The 23,827-nt window shown below is 44.8% G+C and overlaps 1 protein-coding gene across 1 annotated transcript in view; it reads right to left on the bottom strand.

The window, feature by feature from the left end:
• The window catches only part of cep112 (centrosomal protein 112), a 395,959-nt gene that overhangs the window by 207,984 nt on the left and 164,148 nt on the right, over window positions 1-23,827 (bottom strand). The window contains exons 16-19 of the mRNA XM_084329136.1: window positions 22,951-23,080; window positions 20,645-20,737; window positions 4,781-4,840; window positions 2,696-2,775 (exon numbers count right to left, since the gene is read on the bottom strand). Of these exons, the coding sequence (XP_084185262.1) occupies window positions 2,696-2,775; window positions 4,781-4,840; window positions 20,645-20,737; window positions 22,951-23,080 (363 nt within the window). The remainder of the gene's footprint in view (window positions 1-2,695; window positions 2,776-4,780; window positions 4,841-20,644; window positions 20,738-22,950; window positions 23,081-23,827) is intronic.

The following is a 23,827-nucleotide window of genomic DNA, read 5'->3' as shown; positions in this document are numbered from 1 at the left end:
ATATAAAACCATATAGTCACATTTTAGAATACAATAGAATAGAATTTTAGAATACAACTAGAAACACTGTCCTGGCCTGCTTCTAAGTTCAGTGGCCTGACAAAAAAAAAAAAAAAAAAAAATGTTTTTTGAATTTTCTTTATTTTTTTATTATTTTTTTAAATCATCTCGCGGCCCTCCCGTGGCTGCTCGCGGCCCACCTTTGGGGCGCGACCCCGACTTTGGGAACCACTGTGTTAAGTCACACGTGGTTCCGCCTGTGCTGTGTGTTCAAGGGGTTCTAGTTCCTCCTTGCTCGCACTCCGGTGGAGTTGACTGCGCCCCCCCTTCGTTAGGGAGGATGGGGTGACAGGACTCCCCAAACCCCTTGATGTGGGCTTACGGGTCCTCAGGGGGTACATTTGTCGGGCCTCGCGTCCGCTCTAACCCCATATCTCGATAGGCTTAAGAGCGGGACGCGATAAGCCAAGTACGATAATATAACGATAGGTTATGTATATAACCTAGTTATATGAGTACTGGCTGAGCGTCCCGCTCTTAAGTTGCCCTGAGTCCCCTTGAGGGATCTTTTGACTGGGAACGAGATTTTGACGAGGAAGAGTGTATTGGGGACCATGCCTACTATCTTATAGGCTACGCCTCCATAGGGGCGGGACCCGGCAGGTGTGGGTGTACTAGTTTTTATTCGTTGTGTAAGTACATGAGATGAGGTATATCTCGATAGGCTAAAGAGCGGGACGCTCAGCCAGTACTCATATAACTAGGTTATATACATAACCTATCGTTAAGTCTCCTCTCTCTACTAACTTAAACCCTCACTGGATGCATACGACACATCCACAGTGTGATAGTTACCTTAGAAGCTCCAATTTTTATATATTACGCCACACAATCCTGTTTAACTTCCCGACACCCACCACACTCACACCACACACATACCCATGGAACTAAGTATTACACACACGCACATGCCTACGCACGCACACATACACACACACACACACACTTTTGCACAGAGATAAGAACCTCTTTGTGATCTATCAATATGCCTTTGGGCTTGTTTTTCTGAGTCGACAGAGTGTTGCTTGCTGTGAGTATTCAGTTTTATTTCTCATGTTCAAGGCCAGTTAAGCTATGATCATTATTCACTGGCTGAGTAGCTATTTTCCAGTAATTTACTCTATTCTGTATTAATTGGTGTGCCTTTCTCCTGTGCCTTTCTTCTAGTCCAAAGACTATCTTTGGAAAACCTTTCTTGAAGTTATCATCTATTTTTTAAAACATGACAGCAGAATTAATCATTTAGAATTTCATTATTATGACTGTGTGCCATGGTATTAATATATAATCTCAATAATTACAAACAGCTATTCATTATTATTGCCAATTAAGACAACTGGTATGTACAGGTATAGCTCACTCTCCCTCGCAAGCAATGCCATCTGTAAATTAATGTCATACAAAATATGGCTATGAAGTGATGATGATCACATTCAGCAAACATACAGCAAATGACATCACTTGGTAACATGAATTACATCATCGTCACACTATACTAATGAAACATGGGCATTAAACAAGACTGTTGTGATGGGAGAGAGAGAGAGAGAGAGAGAGAGAGAGAGAGAGAGAGAGAGAGAGAGAGAGAGCGAGAGAGAGAGAGAGCGAGAGCGAGCGAGAGAGAGAGAGAGAGAGAGAGAGAGAGAGAGAGAGAGAGTCTGGTACACACATGTGGTCTAGGCACACAAAAACATACTTGTATAAGTATTTATTGTTAGTATTTAAATGCTTTTACTGTATTGTACGTCATTGCTTTGACTAAATGGTTTTGAACCAATATTGCCAATAAAGCTCATTGAATTTAATGGTCATAAAAGCTTTTTAGTTACGTGATCACACAGGACATACACCCACCCCCCACCCCCCCATCTACATTCCTGTGGGGCCTTTAGGATCCCCAAGCACAGCATTGCATGCACTGATAACTCCACACATCTGTATCGCGCACACACACACACACACACACACACACACACACACACACACACACACACACACACACACACACACACACACACACACACACACACACACACACACACACACACACACACACACACACACACACACTGATAGATTGTCTCAGAGACACTTCATTAAGTGACTCTGAGGCGAAGGGGGAGGACCACACACATGCATACAGTATGCTTAGCAACACACACACACACACACACACACACACACACACACACACACACACACACACACACACACACACACACACACACACACACACACACACACACACACACACACACACACACACACACACACACACACACACACACACAATTAATCTATTTGGAATTCAGGGATAAGATTGTATATATTTTTAAGTGCTATCAGACATTGCTTGGCCCCTGTTTTTCAGCGCTAAAGAGGCATAACAAAGCTAATATGAATGAAGTTTCCAAATAACAAATAACAAGTGTTCTATGTTATAGCTGTGTACTGAGTCTGTAACCATCGCTTACCAAATCTGTCTGTTTCAGCATTTCTTTCCCAATTCATATTTGACGATGATACCATTCACCAATTTCATGAGCTTCATGGATTTTTACGATTGTGGGAACAAATCCCATGTTTGTTTCATTTTGGGTTTGTATGTGTTTGATATCGATAGGCTTCTGAGTACCTGAGTCTATCCTCCAGTTTGGCTATTTTCTTCTTTGCTCCGGTTCTCTCTCTCTCCGCCTCATTGTGGATAGCTATAACCTGAGGGAGAAAGAGAGAAAGGGGGGGGTAAATAGAGATAGAGAGGTATATGGGGGTAGAGAGAGATAGAAAGAGAGAGTGGGGGTAGATAGAGAAAATGGTAAAGAGAGAGGTAGATAAAGGGAGAGGAGAGTATAGAGAGAAAGAGAGAGAGGGAGTGGGGGTAGATAGGGAGGAGGGTAAAGAGAGAGAGAGAGAGAGAGAGAGAGAGAGAGAGAGAGAGAGAGAGAGAGAGAGAGAGAGAGAGAGAGAATGGAGCAATGAGAAAGAACCAGACAGAAAGAGAGAAAGATAGATAGAGAGAGGGAAGGAAAGAGAGAAGGAGAGATAGAAAGAAAGAGAATGAGAGAGAGAGGAGAGAGAGAAGGAAAGAGAGAAGGAGAGAAAAAAAGAAATAGAGAATGAGAGAGAGAAGGAAAGAGAGAAGGAGATAGAGAAAAAAAGAGAGAATGAGAGAGAGAAGGAGAGAGAAAGAAAGAGAGAAAGAAAGAGAGAATGAGAGGAGACATCAAACATCACTCACTCATTGAACCCTCCTATCCTGTGACCTTCTTCAACTGGCCTCCCCTCCTCTCCTCTCTATCTCCCCATCAGCAGCCTCCATCTGGGCCTAAATGACGGCTCTGAGGGCCCCCTCTCTCTCTGTGTCTCTGGACACTATGACCTCCCTCTCATGTCCAGACCCTCCACCATGGCCCCCTTCACCAGTCAGGGAATGGAAATGAGGAATCCTTCCAGAGAGGATAATAAACCACTGACTTCTCCCTCACATCACCGTCATCTCCTGACACCTCACAAAAAGGGAGCAGGAGATGAGGAAAGGAAGGAAGGAAAGGAAGCCACATTGCTACTGGTATGCATTGGCCCCTAGGATCCTAGCGTCAAAACCCAGTATGTGGCAGTAAAAGACTATAAGACATCAAAAGCACAGTTGAGTCTCTCTCATAGAGGAGCGTAAATTAAATGACCCCTGACCCTGATGAAAGAGCCCAGAGGCCTAGCTAGCTCCCGGCAGGTGTGCCAACCAAAGTGGGCCCCTGGCCTGGGGTACAGATGTGCCAGCCTGCCCTCGGCCCCTCCACACACACACGTTTTAAGACTAGGGGCTTTGAAGATGACCCAGGTGCTGGGTGACAGATCTTAAAACCTGATCTTCACCTGGGCTTGGTCCGGTCCAGTCCGGTCTAGCTCATTAAGAACGGCCTCCAGACTCTATGCTTTATGACAGACTGATGCCTTTGAAGAGGAGGTCTTTAAAAAAAGGAGACCTTGTGCACAGGCAATTAAGTGTGTGTGTGTGTGTGGAGGGGGGGTTACAGTGATGGTGCCCTCCACTCACCTGCGAGACACGTGTCTCTCTCCTTTGACCTCTCCCGACTCTAAAACAGTACGCTTTCATTCATCAGTGGCTCTACTCTGATTCCTTCTTTCTACCTAATGATCCCCTCTTTCAACACATCATCTCTTCTTCATTCTTGTTCTCTTTCTCCACTGATCCCGCCCCCCCTCCACACACACACACACACACACACTCCTGTGTCCGGCGACTCCAGCACCACATCTACCTGTTAATCACGACTCTTTGATTTGACAAGGGCCAGACTACATATCAAAGTGAAGGAGAGCCACTGGGAGCATGCGGCTAGAAGCTTTTATCTTCTGGCTCTGCTGCCAGAACTATCATTGTCAGAACTCGGGACTTGAGAAATAGAGACTCATATCACTGGACTGTATTTGTATTTGTATTTATATTTTATATTGTATCTATAGTGTATATAAATACTGGACTGTATAGGACAGTGAAGCTCTGTATCCCCCCCCCCCCCCATGCTGCTTTGACACCAGAATTTCCCCAAGGGGATTAATAAAGGATCATCTTATCGGCACTTGGCCGTGATCACTTTGTCCAGGGTGGATTCAAATGGACCCACGAAGAGAAAAAAAAAGAAACCTGGACCTGGAGTTCAATGGATCAGGTTTACGGGGGTAAATGGGTCTATGGTACCTTATTCTCACAGTTGATCTGCAGCTCTGCTGTCTCCTGCTGGAACTTGGTCTCTTGGTCCTGGGGTGGAGGGAGACAGGGACGTTATTGGGACGTTACGGGGAGGGATGCACCGATCCAATATTGATATCGGACATCGGCCCCGATATGACTAAAATAGCTGGATCGGGTATAAAAAAAAAAATATTATATTGGATAAGAAAATAAGAAATGTATAATATAATAAGAAATAAAATAAGAAATAACAATTCAGTACATTTATATCCATGTGTTAATTTGTTACATTTTGTTTCACTAAGTTAGGAAAGTAATGTTTTAAATCAAGCCTGATGTTGCCTTGCACAAAATAATGAATGAATGAATGAATGAATGAATGAATGAATGAATGAATACGTTTATTTAAAATGGACACCACAGCTACATTGAACCAGTCACAGTGGACAGACCAGATGTGTTGTTTTGTGTGTTTATAGCACAAGTGCTAGTTTTCAACACTAGTCCATTGAGGCTTTTCTAAAAGATAGAATAAAATGAACAGTAAAATACAGAATTAAAACAAATCAGAACAATAGTTACCAGAGCAAGAGTCCATGATCAAAATAACAAAACCAGTTCCCATCTACATATGTGAGCACTGCTGCTTTGATTTCAGCCACCTTGAGTCCTCTGCTGAAGACGTTGGCATTGGACAGTTTTAAGCCAGTAGGCAGAGAGTTCCATAAGTTTTCCCCGTTAACAGAGAAGGCAGACTGTCCAAACGAACTCTTGCACATGGGAACAGTACAGTCACCATTATTGGAAGCTTGTGTGTTTGCTCTACTAGAGCTCCAACGTCCACCAGTCCAGAAAATAATGATGATATATGATTGTGCAAACATTTAAAAACAAGTCTATTACAGAAAATTACAAAATTGTCAAATGTGAAAAGATTGTGCTTACTCAAAACACTGCAGTGATGTCATCGCATTGGTTTACGGTCCATGATTTGTATAGCCTGTTTGTATAATGATCCCAGTCTCTTCCACACAGTGAGGCATACAGTTTATTAATTGAACAATGGGTATCGGATCGGTACTCGGTATCGGCCGATACCAAAAGCTCAGGTATCGGTATCAGTATCGGGACTGAAAAAGTCTGATCGGTGCATCCCTAGTTACGGGGTGTGGCAGGTATCGTAGTCACACAAAAGAGCATCATAGACTACATTTACATTTAGTCATTTAGCTGACGCTTTTATCCAAAAGCGACTTACAAGTTTTGTACAACAAGTCAGCAGGAAGGGTACAACTCTGGCAGCTACGGGTAAGTAACACATTCATCAAACAGTAGCAGGGCTATGGAGGATAGTGATATGCTGGACCACGACGGAGAACAAACAGACGGAGCGGGCCTGGACATCCTACTGAAAGAACTGAGGGAGTTTAGGAAAGACAACAGCCAGCAGCTGAAAGGGATTCGGGACGAAATAAATAAAACTAATACGAGAATCGGGGAGGCGGAAGAGAGAATAGAGACACGGATACAAGCGTTGGAGGGAGCGGTAGCTGAACTGCCGAAACTCCAGATACAAATGGACGCTAAACCGACAAACTTGGAGGGCCGCTCCAGGTGAGAAAACATTAGAATCCACAGAGTTAAAGAGAGAGCAGAAGAAAATTCTCTGTTAATGGTTTCCTATGTAGAGCGCCTGTTAAGAGAACATTTGGAGCTCCCGGTCTCGTTTGAAATACGAGTGGAAAGAGCACACCGTGCCACGGAGTTGTGATTGTTGTCTATATGTATCTATGTATCTACCCTCTGTACAGCACTTTGGTTGACATGTGTCATGTTAAATGTGCTATATAAATAAATCTGATTGATTGATGATGCAGAAGCCCCCCCCCCCCCCCCCCCAGAAGCGTCACCGAGGTCCATTGTAGTAAAAAAGGCAAGCTACAGGATGAAAGAAGAAATACTGAAACAGGCATGGCAGAAGCGGGAATTTCAACTTTTCGGGAGAAGGGTAAACCTCGATCATGACTATGCCCCTGATGTGTTGGAAAAGCGAAGGGAATACGGCGAAGCGAATATTCGATCTCAAACTCCATTCCCGGCCATTACATTTTCTTATTTAATTTTTTATCACGGTGGTGTAGTGGTTAACACTGTCGCCTCACAGCAAGAAGGTTCAGGGTTCGATTCCCACTTGGGGACCAGGTTTCCGCAATGCCAGGTACCCAGGTGGGGGATCTCCCAGGCCTTTCTGTGTGGAGTTTGCATGTTCTCCCCATGCTCGCAAGGGTCCCCCCCCCCCCCCCCCGATAAGAGAAACCCAATGGAAAAACATGCACAACAGATCGCTGACGCTGTCGCGTCCCTGACGAAGCCCTTGGGGGGAAGGACGACGGGATGGGTTAAGAGCGGAGCTCAATTGCATCGGCGACCCTGAGAGACAATTGCATGTGTGTGTGTGTATTCCTCTGCGTGTGTGTGCCGCCCATTGCATGTTGTGTCGTTGCATATATTATATACCAGTAAATCTTTTTATTTATTTTTATACACAAAACAAGACAAACACAATACAGTAACAATAACAATAACAAGACCTCACAATACCACAATAATAACAACAATGACATTAGCAATAACAAAAATAATAAACACAGAACATAACATAAAACATCTACTTATAAGAAATAATAATAATAAAAAACCAGTAATAATAATAGATAGTTATAAAATTAAGAAATAGAAAGTAATTTTAACACCCTCAGCGGTAGTAAGACCACCACAATGCCATCCCCCCAGCCATACGTGGACTAGCAGTGTCAGAAAGGTAGGTAGGGGAAGGAAGGGGGTCATGGGGTCTGGGGTTTGGAAGGAGAAGGGACTTAGGTCATATGGGTTTTGAAATTAAGTAGGAAGGGCTGCCATGTTTTATGGAAAGTATCTGTGTGGCCTTGTGTTGTGAATCTGATTTTCTCAATATGCATGAGAGACATAACATCCCTCATCCAGTGCAAATGTGAAGGGGGAGTGGCTGCCTTCCAGTTGAATAGGATGAGGCGTCTGGCAATAAGTGAGGCAAAGGCCATAGCATTGGATTGCCCAATAGATATAACGACGTTCTCCGGTGTCAGGCCAAATAATGCAATGAGAGGGCATGGGTCAACATTCACAGCAAAGATATCGGAGTAAGATTTAAAAATGGAAGTCCAGAAAGGGGTCAGTGCTGGACAATGCCAAAACATATGGATAAGCGAGCCAGGGGCTTGGTGGCACCGGTCACATGTGGGATCCATGCCAGGATTTATCTTCGCAAGTCTAGTCTTTGACCAATATAGACGGTGGAGGAGCTTGAACTGTATCAATGAATGGCGGGCACATATTGAGGATGAGTGTATTCGGGCAAGATGGTATATGGATCAGCGGAGGAAGCGACCGGCGACATGGCAAAGAGGGGTCTCTTTTGGAGCAGATCCAGCGTTTATCATGGAGCACGGGCAGGAAAGCGGGGAACAAGGAAGGTGCTGGTGGTAGTGGGAGCTACAAAGATAGACTCCAGGCTTTCAGGCGATAGGACCAGAAGTGACTGTAAGTGAAATGGAAAGTGCTGGAAATGGACGCTTACGGGTGAGCCCATAGAAGAGAGGGTGAGTCTTGTTATAAAATAAATTAAAAATATTAAATATAATTAAATAAAAAGGGGGGCGAGCCGGGTTCATGGCATTCGGGACAGACTGTGAATAATTACTGCATACAAGAAGAGTACTTTGTTGGCAATAACTAAAGAATATACATGTGTGGTCGGGGTTGTTTCCTTAGCCACATAACCGAATGGACAGCAGCATGGACTTGGAAATGCTGACAAGTGAAGGCCCTCTCCCACCAATAGGGGGGAGAGGTTATCCTTCAAAGCCCTCTTACCATCGGGGCTGACTTAGGGTTATAAGAAAGACCCCACACATGTAAGTACATTTTTCTGTTGATGTTTGTATTGTGTTCTGGCTCATTTACGTTTTTTATTTGCTGCTGTTCTTTGCAGCCTCCGGGGTGTTACCTTATATACAGTGAGTTTACTATTGATATCTGTGTTTAATTGTATTGGACAATATGCAAGCAGTTAAAATTGTAACATATAATGTGAATGGTTTACTCAATCCTGTAGTGTTGTGCAGGACTACAACTCCCAATGTTATTGTGTCACGTGTCTTGCGTATGATTGGTTACTGTTACGTTAACCAGAGGCGCCTCGGAGCGCTCTGCATCAGTGTGAGGCAGCCGCCAGACTGCCTGCGGTTCTACTGTTTACCTGCATTAATACAAACTGTGAATAAAGCACAACTGAGCACTACCACGGTCTCTTCTATTAAGATACAACAAATCCGATCAAAAGAAGCAAGATATTAACTAAATTGAAAAGAGATAAAGTGGAAGTGGCCTTTTTGCAGGAAACGATAGGTTATGAATATAACCGTAGTTCTATGAGTATTAGTGACGCTCAGCGTCAACTGCACATATCTCACTCCAGTGACGTGCACTGAATAAAAACTTCACAAATGCACCTTTACATATCAACATCCATCTGGCCACACCCCCATCTGCTACCTACATAAGCAGGGGTGGGGCCACACACTCATCTCCTTCTCAATCATTTCACCACAAGGTAAGATCAAGGGCCGCAGTGGCGTCTAGACGCTGAGCGTCACTAATACTCATAGAACTACGGTTATATTCATAACCTATCGTTCTATATCGTATTAGCTTCCGCTCAGCGTCAACTGCACAACGGGAGCTGAGCGGGAGCTGAAGCTCGACAAATGTACCCCGCTGAGGCCTCCCACAACCATCAGAACCGGGGAGGACCGAGCCCCCCGACCCCCCCTAATGGAGGGATACCCTCCCTATTGGAGGACGGGAGGGAGACGGATCTGACCGTGCGAAGAGGAACTCGAGCAACTCAACGCACAGGGTGAGCAGACCGTGGCTTGACCCCACGACTACGCACACGCACAACCCGCATGCCACCAGGGAACGAACGGAAGGAACAAACCTCTTTACCGCCCCCAAAATCACGGGATCAAGAGCAAACTCAACCCCGTGGCAAGGCCGTAGCAGCGGAGCGCGAAGGAAGACCCAGACCCAGAAGAGACTGGATCCCCCCGGAAAAAGGGGGCCCGGAGAGGCCAATGACGCCACAGCATCAAGACCTCACCAGGCGGTCACTAGTGACAGCGCCCCCCACATCGCCAGCGTATTCGGACAGGGCCCATCCAAGAGCAGGCCCTTCCTCCCACTAGCACGCCGCCTGGCACACTGACCCTGGCATACTCAGGCAGTCAGCATGGCTGTAACTCGAAGCACTCAAGAGGCTACACTACAGCGGGAGCAGGCAGCGCACCGGGGAGACGACCTCCAGAAGAGGCCGATCCCTCAATCCAGGCAGCAGGCACTTGACCCGAGCCTGGAGCACTGCGGACGAGACAGGCGCCAAAGGGGTCAACTGAAAACAGCACCCCGGCGGAAGGGGCGTATGCTGGCATTGTTTGAGCACCATGTCAAAGCCTCCACCAAAAAATCCCTGACGCTCTAGAGGGCCGAGGCAGAGAAGGCTGACACGATTGGCAGACGTCATGAACGTGCAGGGGCACACTCAACCGGGTAACCCGGGAGTTGACTCCGCTCCAACACACCAGGGAATCAACCACCCTCTTGGTTCAACATGCGGTGGTTGTTCCTATAACCCCTCAGGAAAAAACTCCAAAACACACCTGCGGGTATACACTGGCTATACCGCAGTACAAGTGTTTCAGTTTTCAAAAAGGGGTTATCCCAGGCCTACGGGTCTACGAAAACGACTTCGGACCGGGCCCGGCGGACCGGGACGTACACAGGGATGCCAGAGGAGTACTATAAAAACCACCTCAACAGCCCCCTCTCAGCCATGCGTAAGCGGGAGAAGAGAGGGGCGAAATGAATGGAGAACGAACATCTCCATAATATCAAACCCTGTGACACCCGGGCCGCCCCGGCATTTTTCCCCCTGAAAAAAGCACAAGTCCCTCAGGGTACCAGAACAGCAGATCTGCGTCCCCGGCGGACAACGGGTTAACTGACCTGGACCAGCGTGACCAGAACCAGTCCCGTGTCCTAATCACGCCGACATCCCCAACTCGAGGAGGGGGGGTAGGTACGCGTGTCGATCTAAAACATTATAGAGGGCGCCACCCAGACGGTCCCGTTCGTACCGCGCTCAGTGGCCCACCCCAAGGGCGTGAGACCCCTCTACCTATGCTTTGATCTATTCCGTTAACATCCCCCAGATATGAACGAGAATTCGTCGAGACAACCTAGTAAACTGGCGCTCGGAAGAGACAAACTCCATCCCAGTTGCCCCATAAAAACGCAGTTTTAATGATGAGCAACCAAGGCACACAAGCTTCATGCGTGAGTCCTATCAGAAACACCCAGGGCCAGCACTATGTACACGTCGAGACCCAAAACACATCAATGGATAGTCTAACAAGACACCAGATACCGTTCCTCCAAGCCGCCTGGGGGAACGACAAGAAGCCGCTTTTTTAATTTTACATTTTTTCAGAAAAAAGAAAAAATAATACGGACATGGGTCCCATGCGACGCGGCTGAGGGAAAACACCACCCCGTCAACCACACTTCATAAGAGGGGACGGTGAGCGACGTACCCCTATGACGGGGGGAAACCCATGACTCAACAGACCTGTAAGGCGAGGAGTCAGGGAAACCCTAAACAATACCCCGTCCACCTACTCCAAAAAGGAGAGGACGGGGAACCCCCTGAGAGACTTCCCACGTGAGCTGTATAGATTGAAAAGACATATTATTACAGCATTGAGCTATGTAACAATTGGGTTAGGACTCTCCGAGGAGGAGCTCCGAACTCCCCGAGGAGAAGACTCCGAACACCAGAGGAGGAGGCTCTGACCCAATACACACACTACCAGTAGGGAGCAGCGCAGCGCAGAAGAACCACGTCTCTACTGCGTTGCATCACCCACCAAGCTCAATAATCGAATTGAATTGAATCGAATACACATACAACAGAGCAGAACTCCTTTTCGAAGTTCTACTCACCTTGACAATCTGAGGAGGAGGCTCTGAAACTCTGAGGAGGCTCCCTCACTGGGAGGGAGGGTCCGAACTCACAGAAGGCTATTCTCCCTGAAGAAGAGCTCTGTGAGGAGGAGGCTCTGAAAACTCCCTGAAACAGAACCATAACATGGAACCTGACCAACTCACAGAAGTCTTACCAATAGAAACGCGCCCAGTGACGTACTCTATGGCAGGGGAATTTCCGCGGTGCACACGCCGAATCTTTCAGGGCGTGGGACCAGGAAACTCCCCCCCCCCCCCCCCCCCCCCACCCTGTAACGTGCCGAACCAGCAACGTGACAGGAAGCCCGAAGGACAGGGGGTTTTAACCCCTGCCCAAACGGAAAAAGGGGGAGGAAGGGTTTACCAGTTCACCCCTTTACGACCCCTCACCCCTGATACGATGTAATGACAAAGTAGAGCCATGACACCAGTCATAGCACGCTACATGAAGCATTTAACAGCTTCACATAGCTCATGTGCGAACCTGCTATCTGATTTTTACTAAGGAAAAAACACAGAACAGAGAGGGCCCCTTTAAGAGCCCCGGTACCAGACTTACACATGTGTTTCTGTGGGCCAAAACCTAACCCAGTTGTAGATCTCAACGACACACACAACCCTTCATCACAACAAAAAATGGCAAAAGTACACTCTTACTACAGAGGAACGCCGTTTTTCATAACGAGAGAGACATAAGTCCTCGATTACGTATTGGCCACAGGCCTTGCTAAGCACACATGACAGTGACCAAACAACCTTTTCCCTAGGAAAAAATAATTTCTCAAGCAGAAGCACAACCCCAGCAGTTTAAGCTGAGGGTTACATCGTATCCCCACAAACACAGTGACACAATATATTGTAAACAAACATGTCTGAGAAGAGGGGGGGGAAGCCCCAGGGAAAAACCGGGGGGGTCACCCCTCCTACCTTACCCTTGATACGACCAGGTTGAACAGGTACCCCTGTTAATATGTGAACACGCTGTTCATTGTCATCACAAGCTGAGAGAAGAATTTATTCCTCAATCACATGTCACTAAGCATAGCTTCATAGGTTAATTAACCCACTTAGTTGTGAGTTCAACCACGTTACTAACGTTACATGAACACACATGTTCTCATCACAACTAAACACACGTAAAAAACAACGCCGATTTCCTAGGTAGAGAGAAGCTATACCAGCGACAAGGCAATTCACACACAACACGCGTTGTATCCTCAATGTATTGCAGCAACACACGTTTTGGAAAACATCGTTATTACAAAACATTTAAAAGGGAAGGAAAGAAGAAGTGTTAAAGTCCGGAAGGACTCCTACCTCCACCCTGAGCGCAGGCCGAGAGGACTGCAACACTGGTTAACGGGACAGCCGAAGTCGAACCCGGCGTCTCCTGCGTTGGTGACGAGGGTAATGTCCGCTGCGCCACCCAGCCGCCGTTCTCCATGTTGACGAAGTCCTCGCTGGCATGGCACCCGGTGTAGGGTCGACTAACATCCTCTGTCAAAGATGACGTCGTAGTCAGAGTGTTTAAGGCTTGTTATACTCACAGCAACGTTCAACAGTGTAGCATTAAGCTAACAGCCGCTCCCGACTGATAGCAACAAGCTAATGTTTCCTAGCCTAGTGACACAACGGGCTAGCGCCACAGCTAACAGCTGACTGGCTAACAGTAGGCCACACACTAGCACGCAAGCTAAGCAGCTATCACCTGAACTGTACACAACGACATAACAAGCCACACAGACAGGCCGCCGCCTGAATCCCTCCTCATCCTAAGAGAGAAGAGAAAAAGAAATGTCAACACAGTTTTCAACAGTGATTTAACAGACATAACAGCGGAGTCGGCACAATTCCCATACGGGCTGCAGCCGACTTGAGCATGGAACTACCGATAAAGAAGATCCAGACCCACATTTCCTCGTGTTTAGGGTGTACTCTCACATTCATTTGAAAGATGGGGCCTTCACGGGACAGAGAAGCATCCGCTCGTCCAGAGAACCCCGGGTTTAAACCAGATCTCAGTCGCGGCCCACTAGTTTGACCATCATGGGCGTCAGACCAGGACCCTCCGTCCGTCGCCTAAGAGGCCGAGCAGAGGACCCCAATCTGGGGCCGGCCTTCGTAAAATTGTCAGCCAACCCCCATAGCATTAGCAGACAACTGGTGCTCGCATTGCAAAACATTACTCACCCAGCCCAGAAAACAACCAGTTTCTCACAACAGCCGGTGCCTCCTACAGTCCAGCTGTATAACCGGAGGTTCAATACCTATCCAGCCGCAGCAAGGAGGACTGCAGGTGGGGAGTAGATCAGCCACGCGAGCCCCTAATACGAAAAAGCCGGTGGAGGTCAGAATGATCATCATCTTCCAGACACCCCAGTGACGAAGACATTATCGCCGTATTTTCTCGAAAATAGTGAGAGAGAAAATAAAGATATAACGTCAACGTATCTCCTTGTTCTTCTGTTTTCCTTTCTTCAGCTAAATTTTCTTTCCCACGTCAAGTGATTGGTATACAGGCACTCTCTTGGGGTGAAATTTGAGAAGGAGATGAGTGTGTGGCCCCACCCCTGCTTATGTAGGTAGCAGATGGGGGTGTGGCCAGACGGATGTTGGTATGTAAAGGTGCATTTGTGAAGTTTTTATTCAGTGCACGTCACTGGAGTGAGATATGTGCAGTTGACGCTGAGCGGAAGCTAATACGATATAGAACACACCTTACAGACATAGAGCATGCAAAATTGAAGAGAATGGGTTTTAAATAGCAGTTTTCATCATCATATTTGGCAGGCCACAGGAGGGGAGTGGCGATACTCATTTCCAGCAAACTTTGTTTTGAACTCACATTTGAAAAGAAAGATACAGAGGGGAGATATGTTTTGATAAGAGGAAATTTGGGTGGGACATTGATAACTTTACTAAACGTTTATGCCCCCCCTAACTCGAAATGGGAATTTTATAGGATTCTATTTGATTTGATAATAGCTGAGACTCAGGGGTCCTGATTCACGGGGGGACTTCAACATTAGATTAAAACCTAATCTTGATGCCTCCAAAACACACATAACTCAACCTAAATTGCCTCCACATACAAATTTATTTGGAATAACAAACCACCTCGCATAAAAAGATCCACCGCACAGAGAAATAAAGCAGACGGTGGCATGGCAGTCCCAGATTTTTTACAATATTTTAATGCCTTCACATTAAGACCATTGAAGAAGATATGGTTTGACCCCGAGGCTTTGGTATCTTGGAGAAAATTAGAAGAAAACATAGTAGCCCCACAGAGATTGAAAGACATAGCATACACTAAACTTTCAATCAAGCATTGTGAGCGAGAATTTGGCCCAATAATAACCATGCAATCAGGACATGGCGGGAAACACAAAGGAAATTTCCTAACCCTCAAGTATGGCATAATCACACTCCCATATTCAATAACAATGCTCTCTTAATGGGAAAACGACCTATAAGATTCCCTATATGGGAAGAAAGAGGCATACACTCATTAGGGGATATTTTTAATAACAAGGGCCTCTGTAGTTATGTCGAAATATGCATAAAGTTTAACCTCACCGAGTCCACATGGCTTTTTTACATACAGTTACGACTTTGTATGAGATCTCACGGTGTTCCATTACACATACCAATTGAACACCACAGATACCACACATTTTTCTATGAAAGAGATACATTGGGAGGTTTTGTATCAGGTTTTTATTATCAATTACTAACGTCCTCGTATGAAACCCTTCAACTAGACAATGTCTGGAGGAGGGATATACCAGACCTGGAAAATGACTTTGATTGGCAAGGAGCCTGGGCAAATGTCCGACTTACATCAAGGAACCCGGATCATCAACAAATCAATCTGAACTATATTCACAGGACATACTTGACTCCTATAAGGCTGTGCAAAATGGGGCTTATACAAGACTCCAAATGCTCCCAATGTACAAATGGGGACGAAGGAACATTTATGCACATGTATTGGGACTGCCCACCAGTTAAGGCATTCTGGAAAGATGTGTCCCAACAATTATCAATACTCGTATTTTGGAATATACCTGTACACCCCGCGGTATTGCTATTGAATGATGTTTTTGAGTTTGCAGTGAATCCACAACTAAAAAGATTGGTTTTATCGGGTATCACAGTAGCTAAAAAACTGATCGCATCACGTTGGTTTCAACCGGAAAAAATGTGCCGGAAAGTGTGGTTTCTTACATATCTCGATGTGATATATCAAGAAATATCTACAGCAAGAATTCTGGGGCTCAATGAATCCAAAATGTCAATGTGGTTAGAAGTGGTGGAGAGAATAAAAGCTAGCCTATAATGGTGGTGTCTGGTTAGGAGTGAGGGATAATGGAGGTACTATCCAAGAGGGGGTCCGGGAGGGGGGGGTTTGAGCTGGAGCATATGTGTGTAGGGTTTTAGAAAATAGGTATTAGGGGTATATTATATACTAACATTTATATAATTGTAACTTCGCTGGATATACACTGTATACGGTTAAAATGTTATTATTGACTATTTTTGTTTTATCCTGTTTCTGTACTTGCATATATTTTAACCACCTTTACTGAAAGTTTCATTATACATTGTGTGTTGAGTACTGACTTTTAATAAGTTTTGTTTTGCAATAATAAAAAAAATTAAAAAAAAAAAAAATAACTCAACCTAAATTGATAAACAAGAAAATAAATACTGCAATGAATGATATTGGGTTAATAGACGTCTGGAGATAATTAAATCCACAAAGGAGGGACTACACATTTTTCTCCAACCCACATTCGCTGTACTCGAGGATTGATTACTTCTTTACTTACATAGGATTGGTGGCTGTGAAATAGGTATTATGGACCTCTCGGATCACAGTCCTGTTTATTTAAAAATGAATCTAGTACAGGATCAGAGATTTACTCTGTGGAGATTAAATATCCACGTCCTGAATCATATGAAGGACCAAATTGAGGTGGATATTAGAGAGTACTTGGAACAGAATGACAATGGGGAGGTTTCCCCTCCGATACTTTGGGACGCATGTAAAGCAGTTCTGCGGGCTAAAATAATTGGATACAGTGCTCACTTAAAGAGGTCTCAGCTAAAATAAATTGACTATTTACAATCAGAATTGAAACAATTGGAACAAAACCACAAAGACACAGTAGACCGGAAAATTTGAGAACAAATTATTAAGAAAAATAATGAAATAAATGAGATATATACAGAAGATATTCAAAGAAAGTTGATATTTACTAAACAGAAATATTATGAAGGGGGAGCAAAAGCAAGTAAATTGTTGGCGTATAGGTTGAGAAAACAACAGGCGGAGAATTAAATTCATAAAATTTAAAACCCTCTGACTAACCTTATGCAACACAAACTAAGTGATATACAAATAATTTTTTGAAAAATGTTATAAGAGTTTATATTCCCAACCCCAATTTGACAAAACAAAGATGGAGGATTTCTTTAAGACAATTCATCTTCCTAAAATAACCAGTGAGCAGAGTAATCAGCTCGCAACTGAAATATCAGAGGAAGAAATTAGTACAGCTATAACTCATCTCAAATCAAATAAGGCCCCAGGCCCTGACGGATTCCCTTCAGAGTGGTACAGAGTAATGAAAGATTAGCTGATTCTTGTGATGAAGTCGCGGACGATGTATTAGTGTATTTATCAAGCCCAGAACATTCACAGTTATTCTCACTTTTAGAACAATAATATAGTTATATTATGGTACATTTTCAGGGTATACATTTTCAGGGTATAAATTGAATGTAACGAAAACGCTAATTCTCAGTTTTAAGTATAGCCCTTCAAGAAGTATAAAGATGACATTTTTATTACAATGGGAAGCAGAATCCATGAGATATTTGGGAGTAAATATACCAAAAGATTTGTCAAAATTGTTCGCCATTAACTTCCTCCCCCTGAATCAAAAGATTAAGGAAGATATAAGCAGATGGGATCTAATACCTCTTCTGAATTTTGGATCTCGAATTGAATCGATTAAAATTAATATTTTACCGAGATTCCTGTATCTTTTCCTGGCCCTTCCTAGTCTAGACCTAACTGACCAACAATTTCAGGAATGGGACAAACTTATTTCGAGATACATTTGGCAAGGGCGGAGACCTAGAATTAGATACAAGAGTCTACAATTAGCAAAAAACAGGGGAGGGGTTGCACTTCCATGTTTGAAGGATTATTATATTGCAGCTCAATTAAGACTGTTGACGTGTTTGTGTAATCCAGAATATTTTGCCAGGTGGAAGGAGATTGAGATGGCTATAACAGAAGATTATCCAATTCAAGCTGCAATCGGCAATAAGGTTTTGTTGAATGATTTAATTGAGTTGGGAAATCCATGGATTAGTTTACCACTTAAGTTGTGGAGTAAGGTAATAGCCCAAAATAATTTAAAAGAAGCCATATACGTTTTGAGATGGTGTGCATATGACCCAGATTTTGTACCTAAAAGAATGGACGTAAGGTTTAAAGGGTGGGAGAGTCTAGGCCAGACCTGGGCATTGTACCCGCGAAAGATTACATGATAATTAGATTTTTATTTTTTACTTTTTTCTTTTCTGTTCTACTCTGCTCTCAAGGAGGAGAACTTTCCAAACATGAGGAGACATGCTCAGAAGATGTTGGTTCTCTTTGGATCCACCTACAGTACATATGTGAACAGACATTCTCAGTCGTGACGTTTACCAAGTCCAGGTACAGATCCTCTCTCACTGATGAACATCTGGCAGCTGTGCTTCGCATCTCCACCTCAGACATGCAACCTGACTTTGATGGACTTATTAAAGCTCAACAGAGACTGGATTTCTCACACTGAATAAAAAAAAGAACTGAAGAACACTACTGTAAACTGTGGAAATATAACAAGTGAAATGGGACACTTGATATTTTTTTTCTTCTTTTTTTTGCACAGTTCTGAAAACATTAAATGTTTAATATAGGCATGTAAAGTAAAAAAGGCTACAAAACTGGGACACTTTTCTTTACACAGTTCAGTGACATGTCTTGTTTATTTTGGCTATAAGATGATGTGATGTCTTTAGAAAGCTAAAAAAATCCTTGTTTCAATAGTATATGAAACTCAAAATGCCCTTTGTTATTAATGTTTCACATTTTGTTTATCATTTTGGAAATAAATTCTATTTGAATAAATTATATTTTTGAAAGCTAACCTCACCTTTTAATTGCCAAATAATAACATACACTCTTACCAGGGGTCAAAACAATGCCATTTACTGCTTTTTATATAGAAATAAAATGTATATTATGCATAATTGAGTTTGGAATTTTGGCCCGGCCTTCCAAAATATTTTCAGTTGCTCATTTGGCCCCCTGGGAAAAATAATTGCCCACCCCTGCTTTACAGCATACCTTTTTACATCAGGGGTCCATGAAGAGCTTTCAAGATCTGAAGATGCAGCATTGTTTTAAAAATGAAGATTTTTACAGATATCTTCAAATTCGGCATTATATCGAGCAATTATTGAAGCGAAGTAAACAAACGCTTTTGGATAATATTTTATTAAAAGTCTTCAGAGAGGCTTATGTTTCGAACTCAAACCAAAAAACCATCTCAAGACTTTATAGAAGACTACAACAGATGAAAGGTAATTCATTGTATGTAAAACAAAAATGGGAAAGGGAAACCTAAATATAACGGAAGAGGAATGGGAGGATTTATTTAGTTGGAAATCCCTGATTAGGTTCTTCATTACTCCAGCTCAAGGGAGCCACCATACCAAATCTTCCAACTGCTGGAGACAGTGTGGCCTCTCAGAGGCAAATCATTACCACATATTCTGGTCTTGTCCATTGCTGATGCCTTTCTGGAGGGAGGTCCATAAAATCTTTGAAAAAGTATTCCAGGTGGATATTCCATTTAAGCTGGAGAGTCTATATTTGGGCGCTATGCCATCAGAAAATGGTACCTCATGTGATAGATATGTATTTCAGATTCTAAGTGCTGCTAGCAGGAAAGCCATTACTAGAAGGTGGTTAAGAACATTAATTCCTACAGTGGATGATTGGATTGATATTATTTATGATATTTTTAAGATGGAAAGAATTACATTTTCTTTTAGACTGCAACAGGACAAGTATTGGAAGAAATGGGAAAGATGGATAGTGCACATTACACCGGTACGCTCTTCATTTGTTTAATGTGTATAGCAGCGTCCTTTCGGGTACATTTTTAAGTGAACATTGTGTAAAGGGAGTTGAGTGTCAGGAAGATGCACCCAAACATATTATTTTGTTATTTTTTGTTATTGTTTTTGTTTGTCTAGAAGGGAAAAAAAGTATAGGTTGTTATTGACTGTATTGGTCCTCATTTTGTGTACTTGTACGTCTGCACTTTAACCCAGAGTTAGTAACACTGGATGAAAATTGTACTACAGAAGGCTCAGATAAATTAATGTGAAGTAATGACATTGTTTGTATGGACCCTGGAGAAAATCAATAAATCTTTTTTTATTTTTTTTTAAAGTTGTCCTAATCCTGTTTTTTTGGTTTTAAACTACCCAGAATCCAAATCTGATCCGATCAGATAGGGATTAAACGTTTTTAACTACTGGGCTCCTGGGGATGATAAATATTGCATCTGGGACATTATGAAAAGTTTAGGGACAGTCTATGAAAAAAGGCTGTCTTCAAATATAACCACTCTTTTGGGAGTGTTAAATATTCCACAACACCAGCAATATCACATTTACCCTGAGTAGTTTCTGTCTCCTGTGTTCGCTCTCCTGAAGCTGCTGTCTGAGCTGAGAGACTGTCTGCTCCAGGACCGCTATCACCTCAGAGGCCTGCAGGACACACAGACAAGGGAACACAATGTGTGATGCCGTCAAACAGGGACCTCTAGACAAAAGAGCCTCTCTCTTGGTACAACTGCAACCTGATTACATGTTTTGGTTTTATTCTGATGGGTTGGAGATAGGTGTGGATGGGAGATGGGTTTGCTAGCTCAGGCACTGCCAACAGAGCTATGGAAAAGTGTTCACTATAATAAGTTACTGTGCAGCTATAATATAGCAATCTATAGCCAGCAAAAGCAACTCATTCACACTCAAAACATTTTAACAGTAATACCAAGGGTTTTTTATATAGAGGTCACAGCTTGACAGCATTATAGCATTACAGCAGAGAGAGCGGTATGGTGAACCTTGGCAGCAGAGACAGCAGTATGGTGCACCTTGGCAGCAGAGAGAGCAGTATGGTGAACCTTGGCAGCAGAGAGCGGTATGGTGCACCTTGGCAGCAGAGAGAGCAGTATGGTGCACCTTGGCAGCAGAGAGAGCAGTATGGTGTACCTTGGCAGCAGAGAGAGCAGTATGGTGTACCTTGGCAGCAGAGACAGCAGTATGGTGTACCTTGGCAGCAGAGAGAGCGGTATGGTGCACCTTGGCAGCAGAGAGAGCGGTATGGTGCACCTTGGCAGCAGAGAGAGCAGTATGGTGCACCTTGGCAGCAGAGAGAGCGGTATGGTGTACCTTGGCGGCAGAGAGAGCAGTATGGTGCACCTTGGCAGCAGAGAGAGCGGTATGGTGCACCTTGGCAGCAGAGAGAGCAGTATGGTGCACCTTGGCAGCAGAGAGAGCGGTATGGTGCACCTTGGCAGCAGAGAGAGCAGTATGGTGAACCTTGGCAGCAGAGACAGCAGTATGGTGCACCTTGGCGGCAGAGACAGCAGTATGGTGCACCTTGGCGGCAGAGAGAGCGGTATGGTGAACCTTGGCAGCAGAGAGCGGTATGGTGAACCTTGGCAGCAGAGAGAGCAGTATGGTGCACCTTGGCAGCAGAGAGAGCAGTATGGTGCACCTTGGCAGCAGAGAGAGCAGTATGGTGAACCTTGGCAGCAGAGAGCGGTATGGTGCACCTTGGCAGCAGAGAGAGCAGTATGGTGCACCTTGGCAGCAGAGAGAGCAGTATGGTGCACCTTGGCAGCAGAGAGAGCAGTATGGTGCACCTTGGCAGCAGAGAGAGCAGTATGGTGCACCTTGGCAGCAGAGAGAGCGGTATGGTGCACCTTGGCAGCAGAGAGAGCAGTATGGTGCACCTTGGCAGCAGAGAGAGCGGTATGGTGCACCTTGGCGGCAGAGAGAGCGGTATGGTGCACCTTGGCAGCAGAGAGAGCAGTATGGTGCACCTTGGCGGCAGAGAGAGCAGTATGGTGCACCTTGGCAGCAGAGAGAGCAGTATGGTGCACCTTGGCAGCAGAGAGAGCAGTATGGTGCACCTTGGCAGCAGAGAGAGCGGTATGGTGCACCTTGGCAGCAGAGAGAGCAGTATGGTGCACCTTGGCAGCAGAGAGAGCAGTATGGTGCACCTTGGCGGCAGAGAGAGCAGTATGGTGCACCTTGGCAGCAGAGAGAGCGGTATGGTGCACCTTGGCGGCAGAGAGAGCGGTATGGTGCACCTTGGCAGCAGAGAGAGCGGTATGGTGCACCTTGGCGGCAGAGAGAGCGGTATGGTGCACCTTGGCAGCAGAGAGAGCGGTATGGTGCACCTTGGCGGCAGAGAGAGCGGTATGGTGCACCTTGGCGGCAGAGAGAGCGGTATGGTGCACCTTGGCGGCAGAGAGAGCGGTATGGTGCACCTTGGCGGCAGAGAGAGCGGTATGGTGCACCTTGGCGGCAGAGAGAGCGGTATGGTGCACCTTGGCAGCAGAGAGAGCGGTATGGTGCACCTTGGCGGCAGAGAGAGCGGTATGGTGCACCTTGGCGGCAGAGAGAGCGGTATGGTGTACCTTGGCGGCAGAGAGAGCGGTATGGTGCACCTTGGCGGCAGAGAGAGCGGTATGGTGTACCTTGGCGGCAGAGAGAGCGGTATGGTGCACCTTGGCGGCAGAGAGAGCGGTATGGTGCACCTTGGCGGCAGAGAGAGCGGTATGGTGTACCTTGGCGGCAGAGAGAGCGGTATGGTGCACCTTGGCGGCAGAGAGAGCGGTATGGTGTACCTTGGCGGCAGAGAGAGCGGTATGGTGCACCTTGGCGGCAGAGAGAGCGGTATGGTGTACCTTGGCGGCAGAGAGAGCGTGCTCCTGCTGGTAGTGGGTCATGTCGACCTCCTGCTTGGCCTGGAGCTTCTGCAGTGTCTCCTCGTGCTGCTCACGCTGCTGCTCCTTCTCACTCAGTTGATCCGCGCTCCTACACAACAGCAAAAGGAAGAGCCAGTGAGCAGGTAGCACAGGTCTCACAGGTACAGTAACACCTAGGTAGCCACAAGGCGTGAACAGTAGACACTGTAAAATGCAACAGAGCAGTGTCTAGCAATCTGGCCTTGAAAGCTGTGTAAAATGATGCAACAGTGTGTTAACCCTTTCACTGCCACACTACAGACGGTTAACCCTTTCACTACCAATAACGCTTTGTCGTGTGGCAGTGAGAGGGTTAACCTTCTGTATTGTCGCAGTGAAAGGGTTAACCATTTGGTAGTGTGGTAGTGAAAGGATTAAAGTGTGTATCTATCAATATTAAGAGTCCAATTCAGCCCCATAATGAGTTCCTACTTGGTCTGTAGTCTGGACTCTAGGGCTGACCTTTGAATTTCTTTTTGGCATTCGAAGCTTCGGGGCCGAGATTCGATTTTAATTCGAAGCTTCGAGATTAAAAAAAATAAAATAAAAATTATATATATATATATATATATATATATATATATATATATATATATATATATATATATATATATATTATTATTATAATTTTTTTATGTTGTGGGACTTGTACAGCACTTTGTTCAACTTTGTCAGTGCTGTAAAGTTTAAACCTTTTTAAATCTTAGACAAACGAAACACTTTGCTTCATGAAATATTGTAAGCCGTCATTTGAGGCTTTATAAAAGCAGCACAATGAACACAAATCTGTCAGTGCCGAGTCCGACCTCATCTTAAA

Source organism: Notolepis coatsorum (genome assembly GCF_963971535.1).
Source record: "Notolepis coatsorum genome assembly, chromosome: 14".
Taxonomy (NCBI): domain Eukaryota; kingdom Metazoa; phylum Chordata; class Actinopteri; order Aulopiformes; family Paralepididae; genus Notolepis; species Notolepis coatsorum.
Note: the sequence above shows the minus strand (reverse complement) of the source record. Positions and strands in the feature narration are given on the sequence as shown.